Source organism: Toxotes jaculatrix, chromosome 24 (genome assembly GCF_017976425.1).
Source record: "Toxotes jaculatrix isolate fToxJac2 chromosome 24, fToxJac2.pri, whole genome shotgun sequence".
Taxonomy (NCBI): Eukaryota; Metazoa; Chordata; class Actinopteri; family Toxotidae; genus Toxotes; species Toxotes jaculatrix.
In genome coordinates, this window is record NC_054417.1 from 1,952,063 (window position 1) to 1,966,304 (window position 14,242).

Genomic DNA, 14,242 nt, shown 5'->3' on the forward strand with positions numbered 1-14,242 from the left:
CGCGCCGCTGTAGCCACGCCCTCTCCCCCCTCTTCAGCCAATGAGAGCGCCCGCATCCTACCATATGACACCCCTGCTATATCATTCTTTTATCTTAAATATTCATATTCTCCCTGCAAACCACTCATCTTTTATATGACGATAATTCTGGAAGCATATTCAGAAGTATTTACTGTCTGAACGTGTCTGTCACCCATGTGCATTAAAGTGCAAGAGCTTTGTTTCCCCTGATAAAATGCAATAACTTCCACACGGTGAAATATCATCTGGTATCCAGTAATATGTATTGACACTTGGGTGCCGTTTTCCCTTACATGCTGGCTGAACGATGACTGCAATGCATCATTCGTTCCGATCCCTTCACACCAAGCAGCTTCAGTTTGCGCACTCCAAAGTTAAATGGTTAAATAATTCTACGAAATCTTCCTCGCATGGAGAAAAAGTTGCAGCCATTTATTAATAAAGTTGCTAAATTGCTGAGCCTAATCAAGAGAGATCAATGCATTTTAACTGACGTGGCAAAGCATCATAATGTGGGCGTGGCTTAGGACTGTCAACATCCTGGTGACATAACTAGTTTCTCCAAAATGGCGACGGTGGACCACAGAGAGGGTGAGTTATTTTGTTTGTTAAAAATACCGGTGTTATTACCCTCATTAGTGTTTGAATTCATAACTTTTTTCTTCGACGATAATGAAATGGGGATACTGTCTTCACCTCAATGCTCATAACTGTCCGAAAAGGGGGTATTAGTGATGAAGATATTGATTTGGTAGCCATTTGACGCTAGCCAGCTAATGTTAGCTTCCCAAGTCGTTTACATGGAGTAAACAAGCAGCCCTCAGAGCCTGTTGTAGCTGTACTGCCCTCACATATGTGAAGGTTCACTTTTAGGTTTGGGGTTTGAACAGCCAAATATAAGACGCACACAATAACTGAGTCATTTGATATACGTCTATACTGTAATCGAAGTGAAGTAAGGTGAGGTGGAGCTCCATTTAGTGTGTATATAGAGCCCTTACTTTCTCTTATGCTTTAGATATATCTGAAATATTTTCTTTGTTAACTTTACCTTTGTCTCATAGCAGGTCAGGATGAGCCAGAGAGTGACGATGAGGTTTATGAAGTTGTGGACCTGACAGAATATGCCCGGAGGCACCAGTGGTGGAGCAGGGTGTTTGGGAACAATTCAGGCCCGATTGCTGAGAAATATTCTGTGGCCACGCAGCTTATGATGGGAGGAGTGACTGGATGGTAAGGGCTGGGGGTCTGTCTAATCGTGGGGTGACGTCTTAATCAACTCAGGCTATTGCAATGTATTTTGACAGAACATTAACCAAACTTTACTGAGTTAGTTCAGTACTTCAGTAAAGAAATCATTGATAGTATAACATACTACTAACATGGCAGTTAACACCAAAGCAAAAACACGACTGAATGCATATGTTGTGTAACTAAATGATTATAATCAACAATTGAAATTCAGCATGTCTGTACTGTTCAGTATACATCTTCTTTATGTTTTTATCATGTAAAGAACACTTCTCCCTTCTTTACACATACAGGTGTGCTGGTTACCTGTTCCAGAGAGTTGGGAAGATAGCTGCAACTGCTGTTGGTGGAGGGTTCCTTCTTTTACAGGTAAGATTACCATAACATAATGTTTTGTGGCTACGTGATATCTACTTCATCAACATTGTATCTTAGTGATAGAAAAAAGTGCATCCTTTGTGAGAATCATATTTTGCCTTCTTACTTCATTGAAAACTGAAGATGCCAGCTGCACAGCATGATATTCAGCTGGTCCCTCCTCTGCAGCAGCAAAACAAGCATTGTGTGTCAGCTGGCTCTAGGTAGACTCAGGCCATCTGGATTCTTATGGGGTGTTGCTGTGCTATCAGTGTCTTAGTTTGGCTCTTAAAAATGTCCTTGTAACCAAATAGATTACACCAGAGACAGTCAATGGACTCAATCCATGGGCTGATGACAATACAAAATAGCTGTGGGTGAAACTGTGCATTGAATACCTTGTATCTCTCAGTGTTTTTATTATTGTTATTTTAGCAAGGCTTCAGGTGTGGAACAAAGACAGATTTCTGCACTCAGAAAGAAAAAAGTTTTTCAATTTTTACATTTTGATACACTGAAGAGTCCAAGAGGTAATTTATTGTCAGGCAGAATTTATGTTGGTTCATTCTCCATATCAGTTCTTTTTCATCATGATCAGGGAAAACAAATACTTATTATTGTATGCCAGATATGGCAGGTGCATCAAACCTCATCTTTTTGGATCCAAAAATGATTTGACTTCGAACAAATCACCAGTTAGTACTCAAAGAAGACCAAGGTTATATTTCAGGGACAGAATCATCTGTGTCTTTCATTGAAAATGGTATGTTTTTGTGTTGTTTTACAGTCAGGTCTAGAGGGTCTCAGTAAAACACTGATTATTTCGCACTGGACATCATAAATCGACAGATGTTGATACAATACAGCACAGAAAAATTCAGGTGATAAGACCAAACAAGGGGTCAGTAGCTCAGTAGAGTGCAATTACAGGGGACTTTAAGTGCAAACATGTTATGTCAGTGTAATATGTTGTGTCAAAAGGCAGTGTTGAATTGAGCTTTTCCAAAAAGGTACATTGTGCCTCAAAATAGAAAATAAAATAGAAAAGGTGGATCCAAAACAAATGCAGTACAACATAAAGTATTATTAAATACACCCAAACTTACCATGCAATCAGTTCTGAATATGACTATTTGTTTTTTTTTTTTACAGATTGCCAATCACAGTGGTTACGTGCAGGTGGACTGGAAGAAGGTGGAGAAAGATGTGAACAAAGCAAAGAAACACTTGAAGAAGAAAGCAAACAAAGCAGCTCCTGAAATAAACACATTCATTGAGGAGGTAAAGGTACCTGTAACAAAGCTTGCTTTTTCTTTCACGCTTTGGCTTGTTTTTCTTTGACTGAGAAACTTAAGTAAAACTTGAAACCAAACTAAATTAAACATTTTAGTCTGTTAACTAGAAAAAGGCATCTAGCTCCATAACTAACATGTGTCTGACATGTAATTAGAACTAAATGCATGTCTTATTCTCATATGTCCTTCTGTGGTGGTGTTGTGCAAAGCAGCAATGCCCTCTAGTGTACTATTAGCCATACTGCACTCACTAGCTGTGACACAGCAGGCTCAAGAGAGCAGGTAGATAGATATATGGTGTATTCATAGGGTCAGTTGATGGTTATAATGTGTGGTATTTCCCCATTCAAATGGTTTCTAATTTTGATTAGTTACCTCATTATTTTTCCAGCATCACTCAACCACACAAACACCCATTCATCTTGACTCTTTCTTCATCTTTTCCCTCTCCTCTCTTTCTGTGCAGGCCACAGACTTTATAAAGAGGAACATTGTTCTGTCCAGCGGGTTCGTTGGTGGATTCTTTCTGGGTTTGGCCTCTTAAAGCTGCTGCACACGCTGCAGTCTCCACTTACTGTGAATCTCATCACTACATAGGTCACTTTCCTCTCCATTGTTTACCTCTCTGCCCCATGTGTGCATTGATTTATCTTTTAATGAACTGAACAGGGGGCTTATGTTGAACATTGAAGCATGATCTGTTGTGACAGTAGTATTAACCGTGTTCTACTTTTAAACCAATCCTAGCTAATTATTTCCTTTAGGGGGATGGAGGTTAAGAGCACATTCTGAAGTGTGTATGAGGAAGTCAGTGGAGAACTGTGGTTCTTGGATTGTACTGTGAAGGCTGTCTTTTGTGGGACCCATCATGATCTTTACCAGAATGCTAAATATGTCAAGCTGCCACAGACTAGCACAAATATGTGTGGACTGTCCATCCCCTTGTGTATTTGCTCAGTGGATGCTGATCTCATATTTTTCCATGTTGGCACGTGTGGGCGCCATTGTAAACATATAGCCAGCCCCTTTTCAGAGCCGTAAATACCCACACAAGAGTAAATATTATATAAACAACATGGAAGGCAGCAGAGTGGGAAGTTAACACCACCCCCCAGTCTAGTGCTTAGAGGTATTTTTTTATGTAACTGTGAAGTTTGGCGAGTTTATGTGCCATTTAAGCATGTAAGCAAACACAGTCCTGTTTTTAAAGTTTGTCACAGTGACAGGGGGTTGAAACAAAAGGGTATTTTTGCAGGCAGGAGTTCTTATTGATATACAACACATATCATAAACATATAATACAACTAAATGTTAAATCTGTTAATATTCTGTACTTTAAATTGCCTACAAAGAGTATTAAATACAGATTCTATATTCCCACAATCCTCAGCTTCACAATGCCCTTTAATGACAGGATGAGCATCTGCTGTACACTAATTACTACCATCACAAGCTAGACACCAAAAGAGACACCAGTCCTGTCATTAAAGAGCACAATGGAGCAGCGATTGTGACTCCTACGCCCTCGCTATTGTCATTGTGCATTTAGTGGTGTCGGTGTAGCAGTAACACAACAGCAATGCTGCCGAGTTGTGCTTTATCACATTAATTCAGTTCAGTGCAGACAGGACATCCACACATAGACACCAGTTAAATTGATCACAAGTTGCTTATTTTGTTTTTTGCCTTTTTCTTCCAGTGCAATATACAGTAATGTGTCATATGTGAGTTTTGTTTGAAGAGCTTGTTGTGTCTCCAACTGGCATTTTGAATGCTCATACTCCCTCATTGTTTCTATTTAATGTTATTTTTTATAATGTTATTTGAGCTGTGTGAATTTTGTTGGGTGTCTCTTTTGAAATAAAGTTGCCTGATTTTCTTTTGAGTAATAATAATATGAACTGAAGTCTGAATATGTTGGTCTGGAGTTGTCAGAATCCAAGAATGATTTGAGATTTTCGGGAGAATGAGGGACTAAAAAAGGTTGGAAGTCGTATGTTGCTTCAAGTTGTAACTGGGGAGGGATGTTGCACCATTTTGCCAGTTCAACTGCAACTGAATTTATTAACAGGCTTGTTGAATTTGTAGGTGTAAAAAGGGAGAAATTCATGTAGAGCTGGAGCAAATACAACAGTAATAATAATAATACAAAAGTAAGTCTTCTGGGCACATGACTCATGTTTTAAGACAGACGTGAAAAACTGTGAATCTATCCCGAACCAATATAGTCAGACTATTAAACACAAGTCTGTGTCCGTTTTTGGTTTTATTTACAGCTATGAATGACAAAACTATGTAAATAACTAGACATAAAGATATACAGTATTTACAAGAAGGGGTGGAACACACAATTAAAAGTAAACAACACAGAAGAGCAAGTAAACAACATGGCAAATGTGGAACACAAGGACTTTTTCCTCTGTGCATACTGATAATAATTATGGCCATGGGATTACCTATGTTTAATATCTGTTCAGGTGTTAGAAACTGAAAGGAAAATATAGCCAGAATGTGAATCTGCTGTACTTTCATTACAGATAATGTTGTAAAAAAAAAAAAGCATTTCCATTTCATGTTATGAGAAAAAGATTTACATTAATTAAAAAAAAGAAAAAAAGTATACTTTAAAAAAGGGCTGTAAAATGTCTAGTCTTTCCAGGCTGTAACTGTCATTGCAATATTGCATTTCCTGCTAGTTAAAAGTCTTTATTCATTACATGGGCATTTTGAGGAGGGCACACTCTGTCAGCAGTGTCAGGGTGGTCATCATGTATCTGCTGTTGGAGATCTGAAAGGAAAGAAAAGGAAAACAATATTAGTACACATCCTTCTTTGTGTTAAAAAAGACTGAAATCTATCTAATGAAAAGCAGCAGTTTCTGTCAGATGGTACCTTGATCCTGCCGCTGTACTTTGCTGAACCCAGTGCTGTGGAGACCTGTTTCAGACTTCCTGCAGATAGATCCATCCTGAAGTGTCTGTAGAAGTGGCTCTTCAGCCCCTGCATGAACCTCATCACCACTTTAATATCAATATTACTCCCCTTCTCCTCCTCCTCTTCCCCTCCTTCGTTCTCCTCCTTTCTCACACTGCTCCACAGCTCCCAGGCATCTTGGGGGTTAACTGTATAGGTGATCTGAAGTGGTGGCAAAACTGGAAGAGTCCAAATCATTTTGAGGTGCTGGATGCTGGATTCAGTGTGGCAGTTAGTCCATAATACCACCAGCCATTGAAGGCTGGTATGGCTGATTTCCAGGGGCCCAAAGCAGCAGTCAAATGTCTGCTGGAACCAGGATTTAACCAGTGTAGAGAGAACCTCTGACCCACTGCTGCAAAAGAGCGGCAGACAGGTGAAGTCTTTTGGAAGAGAGCGCAGGTAATCGGGGTTGCCGTTGATGCAGGTCAGCCAGCCGCTCCATAATGGACTCTGGGGTTCGTCTTGCTTGGCGAACGATGGCTTTGAGCGGATCTGTGGTGGGAAAGGGAACAGTTAGAAAGAGCAATATGCAGTTTCAGAGTCACACGGAGAGCAACAGAATCCCGTGCTTACCTGTATGAGGACAGTCTCAGCATCGTCGTCCGTCTCTGTCATTCCATGCACCACAGAAAAGGACACTCTGTAGCTGCTCTGTAATCCATCCACTTCCACCGCCAAGCCTTGCTGCTTCTCTGCAGCAATAAATGCTGAGAGCTGCCTGGAGTAGCTCTTCAGCCGGGTGTGTCTGAACTGATACAGAGGAGTAACATACGACAGCTTCCACTCCATCTTCAACAGTAAGGCCAGCTGCTCTGGATTCACCTTCTCCTGTGGCAAGGAAAGATAAAGAAGACAACCATTATGTCTCTCTTTCTCGTTGCTATTTATTATGAGTGTTTAATGGAACAAAAACAGATAAAAAGAGTGTGGATTGACTCACAGTGATATTGTGTGACTTTGGAACTCTTCTGCTGGTGTTGAGCCTCCGTGTTGTCAACGCTGGAGTCAGGCCGAGCCGTGAAGCAGCACCTAAGCAGCTGCGGTAAGACTGCCGGTAGCTCTTGCTTTTGCTCCTTCTCTTAACAACAACACTGTTGAGGGGAGTCCTCACCACACTGAAAGTCACACACAGATCACCATAACATCGGTTTCTTCTGGTCTTTACTATGGTAATACAGGTAGTGATTACATTGCCTTTTGTAGAACTTGCAGCCAAACTGTGGTATTAATAGAGTGCTGAAAACTCCCTCCCTGTAAGTGTTATAACCATGTTCTATTACATGATGAAATTTCATATTTTTGCAGCCACCTGTCAATCCTACATGGGGTGAATCTTTGATACTCAAAAGATAAACTTGAATAACTCAACTTGAACAGCAACTTGAATAAATGTTACTTTAAAAACAACAACAGCAGCAGCAGCAACAACAACAAGCAGGCACAGACCAAAACTTAGCTAATAGGCTACTGCTTTCTTCTTACGCTCCATTCGCAGTAACATAGCATAGAAAATTCACTGTCCGGACATCGTATGTGCACTTCTTGCATGTTTAGAGATCTCATCAGAAGAAATATAACAAGAAACGTTAGATAAAGCCTCTTTTTGTCAGAAGAATTGAACATAACAACGTCGAATGTCCATCTTAGAGGAGCCGTAAAACACCGTCGGACAAACTGCGCTATTTTGGTGGCGAAGGTAAAAATTCTGTAGAAAATAGTTTGTTTATTGTGTATGTAGTAGATAAAGTTTTACCTGTTACGATATCGATCCATGTCTTGCGTATCGAATGAAACCGGAAATGAATTTGAACATCGCGCTTTCCCAGGAGTCTGCGCGGTTAGAATTAGCCAATCACATCAATCCAAACAGGAAGTGGGATTTTATTCCTTTTTCACAGTAAAGTAGATATAAAATGTGTTCATTTATAAAATAAAATGAAGGGAACTTAAAAAAAAAAAAGAAAAGTCGAGAGAAGTTGAGGCATTTGCACACTAACGATAAAATAAAAAAGCTGCCTGTGCTTTCTTTTTGCCTCTTTGTGGCTGCAGTTGTGCACAAATTCTGGACGGAGCTGTGCTCCTACTTGTTTATCAGTGTATTCTCGGGGTGCTGCATGATTTATAAACAACATATTGTGCTGCCTAGAATGACAGCAGAGGTTCAACAGCAAAACAACAAACACTAAACAATTCATTTTAAGGTTAAGATTTGTCTTATTTTTTTACTAAGGTGGTAGATTAACGTTAGGGCAAGGGATGAGGTTGTGTGTATAGTGGTTACGGTCAAATCTGAGTCAATGCATCGTCCTCTCAAGTGACAAAAACAAGTGTGGGTATTTGTATCGGTGTGTGTGCTTTTTTTTCAATAGCTGCTAGTTTCACATGCAACCACCAAAACGGTTCCCCTCCCTGTTACCATGGAAACTGTGCTCTTTTCTTTTTTCTCCCCATGTGTGGTGTCTCCCTACTTTCTATTTATTCCTTTTCTTTTTGCCATTTCTACCATTTACTTACCTAACTTACTTTCCTTCAAATTGTGTCTAATCTTCCATTTGCCCTTATCTTATATTTGTGTGACCTTGTGTGTACGTGTGTGCGCATTTGTATGTTTCGCAAGTACCTATGTATTGAATGGAAGGCTGTTCAATGGCACATACGCTGCCATACATACAGTATGATGACCACATCAACAGCCAATCGCATTATTGGTAGCTGCTGGTAGATTTCAACCAATGGGGGAGGTTCACCGATGATGTGTGAGCAGAAGGGATGCAGCGCCATGGAAACTGCAGAGGGTGCCATTAGAGAACAGCGCACTCTAGTGGCCCCAGATATCTTTGTTTATCACCATCTGCATGGCTGAGTTCAACTTTCTGCCTGGGAGGACATTATTGCTTTTTGTTACTTAAGTTTCTCAGCTCAAGCCTTTGTTTTTGTTACTTACTCTTTTCTGTTAGTTACTTTTTTGTCTATACGTATACACTGGCAAATAGTTTTGGCATGGTCATACTTTATAACATTATGTTGAGAGATAATTGTATATTAGGCGAATCAGTCAGAACTTCCCACTGCTTTCTATCGGTTTATCTCCTGTTATGTTGAAATGTATTGCTCTACTTCAGAAGGTGCTCAAAATGGAACATGGTACATGATGGAACATGATTCCTTTCATCACCTCTAGGTGGTATCAACAACACATCTCAGGGTTTTTGCTGGCACACCTGAGGAAACTACACCTGCGTCCCTGCACCTGCCACCTGCCCAAAGGAACTCTAGCACCTGCAGACAGATTACTACAAGTAAATCTGCTTAATCCTAACAGTACTGCACACTAATCGCCTCTAAAACGTCTCTGCAGAGTCTTTTGCCAAAACATTACCTGTTACCCATCAGAGAAAAAGGCTTAAGATTTGCTAGATAATGATCCAAATTCCAGTGGCTGTACACACATCTGTATCATTGTTCATCGCATTAATGAAATAATAGACATTAAGCAGCCCCTCATTTTGCTGAGGAACCTCCCTAACGACCCATGGGAATTTGGGAATCACTGAAAATTGCAATGTTCCCTGTATATATATATATATACATGTAAGAAAATGCACCTGTTCGTTGGTATGGCTGGCAGACATTATGTAAGTATATAAGTTCTTTCTGACAGAGGACTTTAGAGAGGAATAAACTGCATGTTAAAAGGATGGAGAAAAGATGGGGAAAGGCTGACGTAAGGTGATGGGGTTTGGATGGTCGACGCTTGCGCGGAAAACGTTGGAGAAGATTAGGAAACTGCACCTAAATCGCACCCCCTTTGAACACCATCTTGGCTCGAGTGACGTTGAATTACGTATGTGTGCCCACTCTCAACGGCCATTTTGGCTCTGGCCGGACCAGTTTCCTGAACGGTAGGGGGAGGGACCTGGCATTTCTGGAAGTCGAAGGAACAGCCAGTCGAAGCCAGCCAGCGTCTGAGCCAGCACAGGAACTGGAGCAACGGCGGGCGAAGGGTGGGCTGCGTTGGAATACGGGAAAAAATTCAATATTCACCATCACGGACGGTGTATACAGCCGAGCAAACGTCGACATGAAAGTGAAAATCTTCCATTTGGGGTCGGGAAGCTGAAGCATATTGCAGCCCGGTCACATTACGTTTTCGGTGGGATAAGCCTTCGGTGATACACTGGGTGTGCTCGGTGCAGTAACGGTGCGATTCAACCGGTTACTCCAACGACAGCTAGCTCACGTTAAGCTAGCTAGCCAACCATTTTCCAGAGCCTAGCTAGCTTGCGGTGAGGAGAGCATCTTTGTCGGTGAGGGGAAGTGTCCGTGAATGGTAGTGACTGAGTTTTGGAACTGGCAGTATCCAACAATAATATACAAAGCCGAGGCATGCAAACAGGGGTGTTTTTCTGCAAACGAGCGAGGAGGTCTCCACGCCCTGGGGTCTGGTCTGTGGCTACTGTTTAGCTAGCTCGTTGGCTAGCCAGCGCACCGGGAGAGAAGCCTAGGAGAAGGCGCGGCCGCGGTGTGACATCCTAGGACGCCAGCTAATGGGGCTAGCCGGCTAACTTGGACTCTTGAGTGGCCACTGAATTTCCTGACATTGGGGGGATTTAATTGCCAGCAGTGTGCAGTCTGGCACAACAGTAACTCCAAGAGAATACGTTATCATCGATTCCCCCCAAAAGCCGTGTGGGCAGGATATCTTGTGGAGATCGCCCTCCTTTACCTGAATGACGATGGCGGACGACGACGTGCTTTTCGAGGATGTCTACGAGCTGTGCGAGGTGATCGGAAAGTAAGTACTGCTATTATTATGCCCACATCCCTTGTTTGTTTGTGTGTTTGGATGTTTTGTTTGTTTTGTGTGTCTTCTTGGGCCACGCTTAATTAGGCAGATAGTAGCTCCGGTGTGTCAAGGTAAAAGTTCACTGGGTGGGTGAGGTGAGGTCGCTGCACAAAGTACAGTACAAATGAAGTCAACATGGTGTCTAAAAGCAAACGCATAATTTCTCTATATATGAAGAGTCAGAGACTGTGCTTGACATCATGATCTCCAGGCAGGTGAATTTCCCTCGGGGATGAGTAGAGTATCTAACCGTAAGTGAATTTGTAAGGCGGAGTCGTAACGTATTGATTACAGGTTGAAAATGTGGAGTAGAGTTGGTCTTGTTGTCCTTTTCCCTTATTTGAAGACGTTGTATTGTTGAAAAACGGCTGTTTTTTAAACAATATACCTGCTCTAATGCCATTTATTGTGGTGAGTGCAGAAATGAATTCTCAGTTTTACTGTACAGACTGACAGTCTGGGTTTTGAAATGCAGGACATATGGAAGAATCATCTGCCTGCACACCTACGATGTTCTGCAGGGAGGATTTTTCTTCTTCTAATCCTCCTGTTTGCAGTAGCCACACCTGCGTGCATTGCATTTTTTAATTCAATTTCTTCAAGATGCAGTAGTGAAGTGGTAAAATTTTCATGCCCATAAGGAGATGCAGAGGTTCAAGGTGCCATGAAAACCCATAGCAACTCGTCATAGCTATAATAGCATGTATGTTACTAATGCGTGGTCAGACATTAGACCTCCTCTCCTCCTGGAAGTGAGGCTGACAGGCCCATCACAGTCCTGGGCTACTAGTCAGTCCCCTCCCCCCTGCAAGCTTCACTCACTGGACATCTGAGGGTCCATTAAGTTTGTTGTAGGGGAAAGAGGCACAGATTCTCCACACCCTTAGGCCTTGTTCTTTATCCTGAGACTTCATGTTGCCTTGGTTACTAATTGATGGTTGGTCCAGGACCACTACCTTGGAGTCCCAGTAAAAGATGCAAGGAGCCACTGGCAAGAGTTGGTGCATTTATTTGACAGTATAAGTCAGCTAAGCGGGTAAATACAGGAAAGTGGAGGTGTATAATAGATAAAAAGCGGTGTTTCCCTATTTTATTTTACCTTTTTTTTCCTTGATAGTTTTATCTAGCCCGACTGATGAGGGGTGTTTTGCCATATAAGCTGAGCAGTTATGTCAGTTTCCATGTGTTGTCTTTTCTGCTGTTGTTTATTGCATTTCAATATTTGTAAAAACACCTTTTATAGTTAAAATGTAGAAACCCTCACAGTTTGCTCTTCCCTGCAGCTGCAAGCAAACACTGAGAAATACAGTATTTGTGCAAAAGCTTCTTGAGCGTGTTAAGCAGTTTTGTAGGTGTGGTCAGACAGTCCAGGCAGGCCAGTAGAAGAGTAATACATGACTGAACAATAGTCTGGACTGGAGCGTATCTTAAGCTTTAGTAAAGCAGCGAGGTGCCACATTTATGTCACAGAAAATCCCTCTTATCCAGCCAGTTCTTTTGTAAACTGCAGTTGATGGATCAAGTGTGTTGAGTCCTGGTGTCTTGGGATGCGTTGCAGGAAGAAGGGGGGTGGGGGGTGATCATTTTTCCTCAGCCCCGAGGTGGGAGGGGAAGGGAGGCTGAGGCAGATCAGTGGAGACAAGTGGAGTCGAGAATGGGATGGCCCTGAGGCTAAGGATATAAATAATGCTAGCAGACATTGACTGCGGCACTCTCCCACTTTGTTTTTAACCTCTTGTTTTACTGTCAGTGCTGCTGTAGGTCGTGGACAACATGGCAGACAACAGAAACCTGGGGTGTCAATTAATTAAATTTTGGAATTATAATGTCATATATTTTTAATTATTAATTATGTATTTATAAATTCCTGAATTTCTTTTAAGGTGCAGGATCATGAAAAAAGCTGTTGGCTCAGAAATGTCCAATCAACGTGAAATCATTATTTTACTTACTGGCACTGAGATGAATGTTTCATCAACAGTGTCTGATCACGGCCCAGTAATTGAAAAATACTATAACTGAGAGTGGGTGACATGAACTAATCCCTTCTAAGTTTGTAGTAATTAGTTTGTCCTTTACCTTCTGCCATGTAATGTAAGAGCTGTCATGGTGATTTGTCTCACAGTATTGGATGATCTCGGTGCTGTTGTATTCTCGTGTGTGTCTCTCTCACTGACCTTTAACCTCAGCTTCTTTCAAACTTGTACATAAACCCTATTATCCAGCCCATCCCTCCTTCAGTCCTCTATTGTTGCTCAGAGAAGTCGTCTATTATTGTCTCTGATCGGCTTGTGTCGAAGAGGAGCAGCCTGGCTGGGTGGGATTGAGAGCATTGTGGATGCCATCACTGTTCAGTAATCATCTCCTTTAAACTTGGATTGTAAAGGGAGCCATGTTCAGGGTGATTTCTACTGAAAGACGGTTAGTACGTAGTTTGTTTTTTGTGCAAAGTTATGAACCTTATACCGACATTTTCCTTCTGAACTCATTTTCCTCATGGTGTTTTGTTAATTAGCTTTTTGAAGATGTAACTGGCCTCTGTGATAGTAAAGGCCTTGGAGCTTACGTTGCTTTTACGGCACTGTGAATGAGCACAGAAGTGCCAGCATAGGCTCTTTGTCCACAGGATCATCTTGTTTGATGGAAATATGTGCTTTTGTGTTACTGGCAGCACGGGGAACTTAGCAAGGTTTCAGAATAGTAAAATAAGTCAGAAATATTTTAAGTTTTAGTAAGTTGATTCCTGATTCATCAGGGCTTATAGTTGCATGGCAGCAGTAAGAGCTGCATATGTCTGTGTAGTATTGCTATAAAGACACAGTTGGACTATGTGTGATTTTACAGCTCATGCATGTAAATGTTCGCTCAACTCGCCTGAGGTCACACCAGCTTTATTTCAATAGAGGAAGATCAGAGAGGTCATGTGTCGATTCAGCTTCTGACTGTATTAACCGCAGTGAAAGATGAAACGGGCAATTGAAAAGGCGTTGGCTGTGCGGACCCTGCTCATTATGTTCCCATGTTGTTTATGTTGTTTGTAGTTTACATAGTAAATATGTGATGATGATATGATGTGAGCATAATGTGCTAACCACAGGCCTGTTTTTCAGATTTCAGTTTTAGTTGGAGCAATTTAATCCTTTTCCGTCTGTAATGATTCTGGTGGAATAGGACTTGCATTGTCGAGAAGCACTGTTGGAGTCGCAGTGCTCTTTATTTCAGCCCTGGGGTGCTCATTAGAGCCAAGGATATTGGGATGTGCGACTCACTCTAAACCAATGAAGTGATCAGTCCTCTGGCTTGTTCTGGGTTGGATAATTAAATTGCTTGGATGAAATTTAAATCTTAAATTTTCAGTGATTGTTTTATAGTTTTTAGAGGTCTAATGTTTGTTTCTCACCAAACAGATGCAGCATTTAGCATGCGAGTCTGGCACAAACTGCTTAGCAGCAGAAAGGCTGCAAACTTAAAAAAAAAATTAAAGTCAAATCTAAGT

The 14,242-nt window shown here is 41.5% G+C and overlaps 4 protein-coding genes across 12 annotated transcripts in view; 2 read left to right on the forward strand and 2 right to left on the reverse strand.

Moving 5' to 3' along the window:
* The window catches only part of s100b (S100 calcium binding protein, beta (neural)), a 614,446-nt gene that overhangs the window by 388,629 nt on the left and 211,575 nt on the right, over positions 1 to 14,242 (reverse strand). The window lies entirely within an intron of this gene.
* On the forward strand, positions 2 to 5,178 carry LOC121177952 (FUN14 domain-containing protein 1). Of its 3 annotated transcripts, none has more exons than XM_041032399.1 (5): positions 2 to 612; positions 1,086 to 1,254; positions 1,566 to 1,641; positions 2,782 to 2,916; positions 3,391 to 5,178. In XM_041032399.1, exons 1-5 carry the CDS (start codon positions 588 to 590, stop codon positions 3,466 to 3,468), a joined length of 483 nt encoding a protein of 160 aa, XP_040888333.1. In that variant the 5' UTR covers positions 2 to 587; the 3' UTR covers positions 3,469 to 5,178. The 3 variants fall into 3 exon arrangements, with proteins under 3 accessions (XP_040888333.1, XP_040888335.1, XP_040888334.1); XM_041032401.1 differs by having other exon boundaries at positions 2,782 to 2,910; XM_041032400.1 differs by having other exon boundaries at positions 1,089 to 1,254.
* cenpl (centromere protein L) lies at positions 5,179 to 7,697 on the reverse strand. 2 transcript variants are annotated; one of them, XM_041032354.1, is made up of 6 exons: positions 7,654 to 7,697; positions 6,841 to 7,015; positions 6,723 to 6,728; positions 6,474 to 6,689; positions 5,817 to 6,392; positions 5,179 to 5,712 (listed from the first exon to the last, which is right to left on the reverse strand). In XM_041032354.1, exons 1-6 carry the CDS (start codon positions 7,671 to 7,673, stop codon positions 5,638 to 5,640), a joined length of 1,068 nt encoding a protein of 355 aa, XP_040888288.1. In that variant the 5' UTR covers positions 7,674 to 7,697; the 3' UTR covers positions 5,179 to 5,637. The 2 variants fall into 2 exon arrangements, with proteins under 2 accessions (XP_040888288.1, XP_040888287.1); XM_041032353.1 differs by having other exon boundaries at positions 5,182 to 5,712; positions 6,474 to 6,728.
* The window catches only part of caskb (calcium/calmodulin-dependent serine protein kinase b), a 36,045-nt gene continuing 31,642 nt past the window's right edge, over positions 9,840 to 14,242 (forward strand). For all 4 annotated transcript variants that reach the window (XM_041032238.1, XM_041032240.1, XM_041032239.1 and 1 more), the window contains exon 1: positions 9,840 to 10,695. In XM_041032238.1, coding sequence (XP_040888172.1) covers positions 10,631 to 10,695 — 65 coding nt within the window. In that variant the 5' untranslated portion in view covers positions 9,840 to 10,630. The remainder of the gene's footprint in view (positions 10,696 to 14,242) is intronic.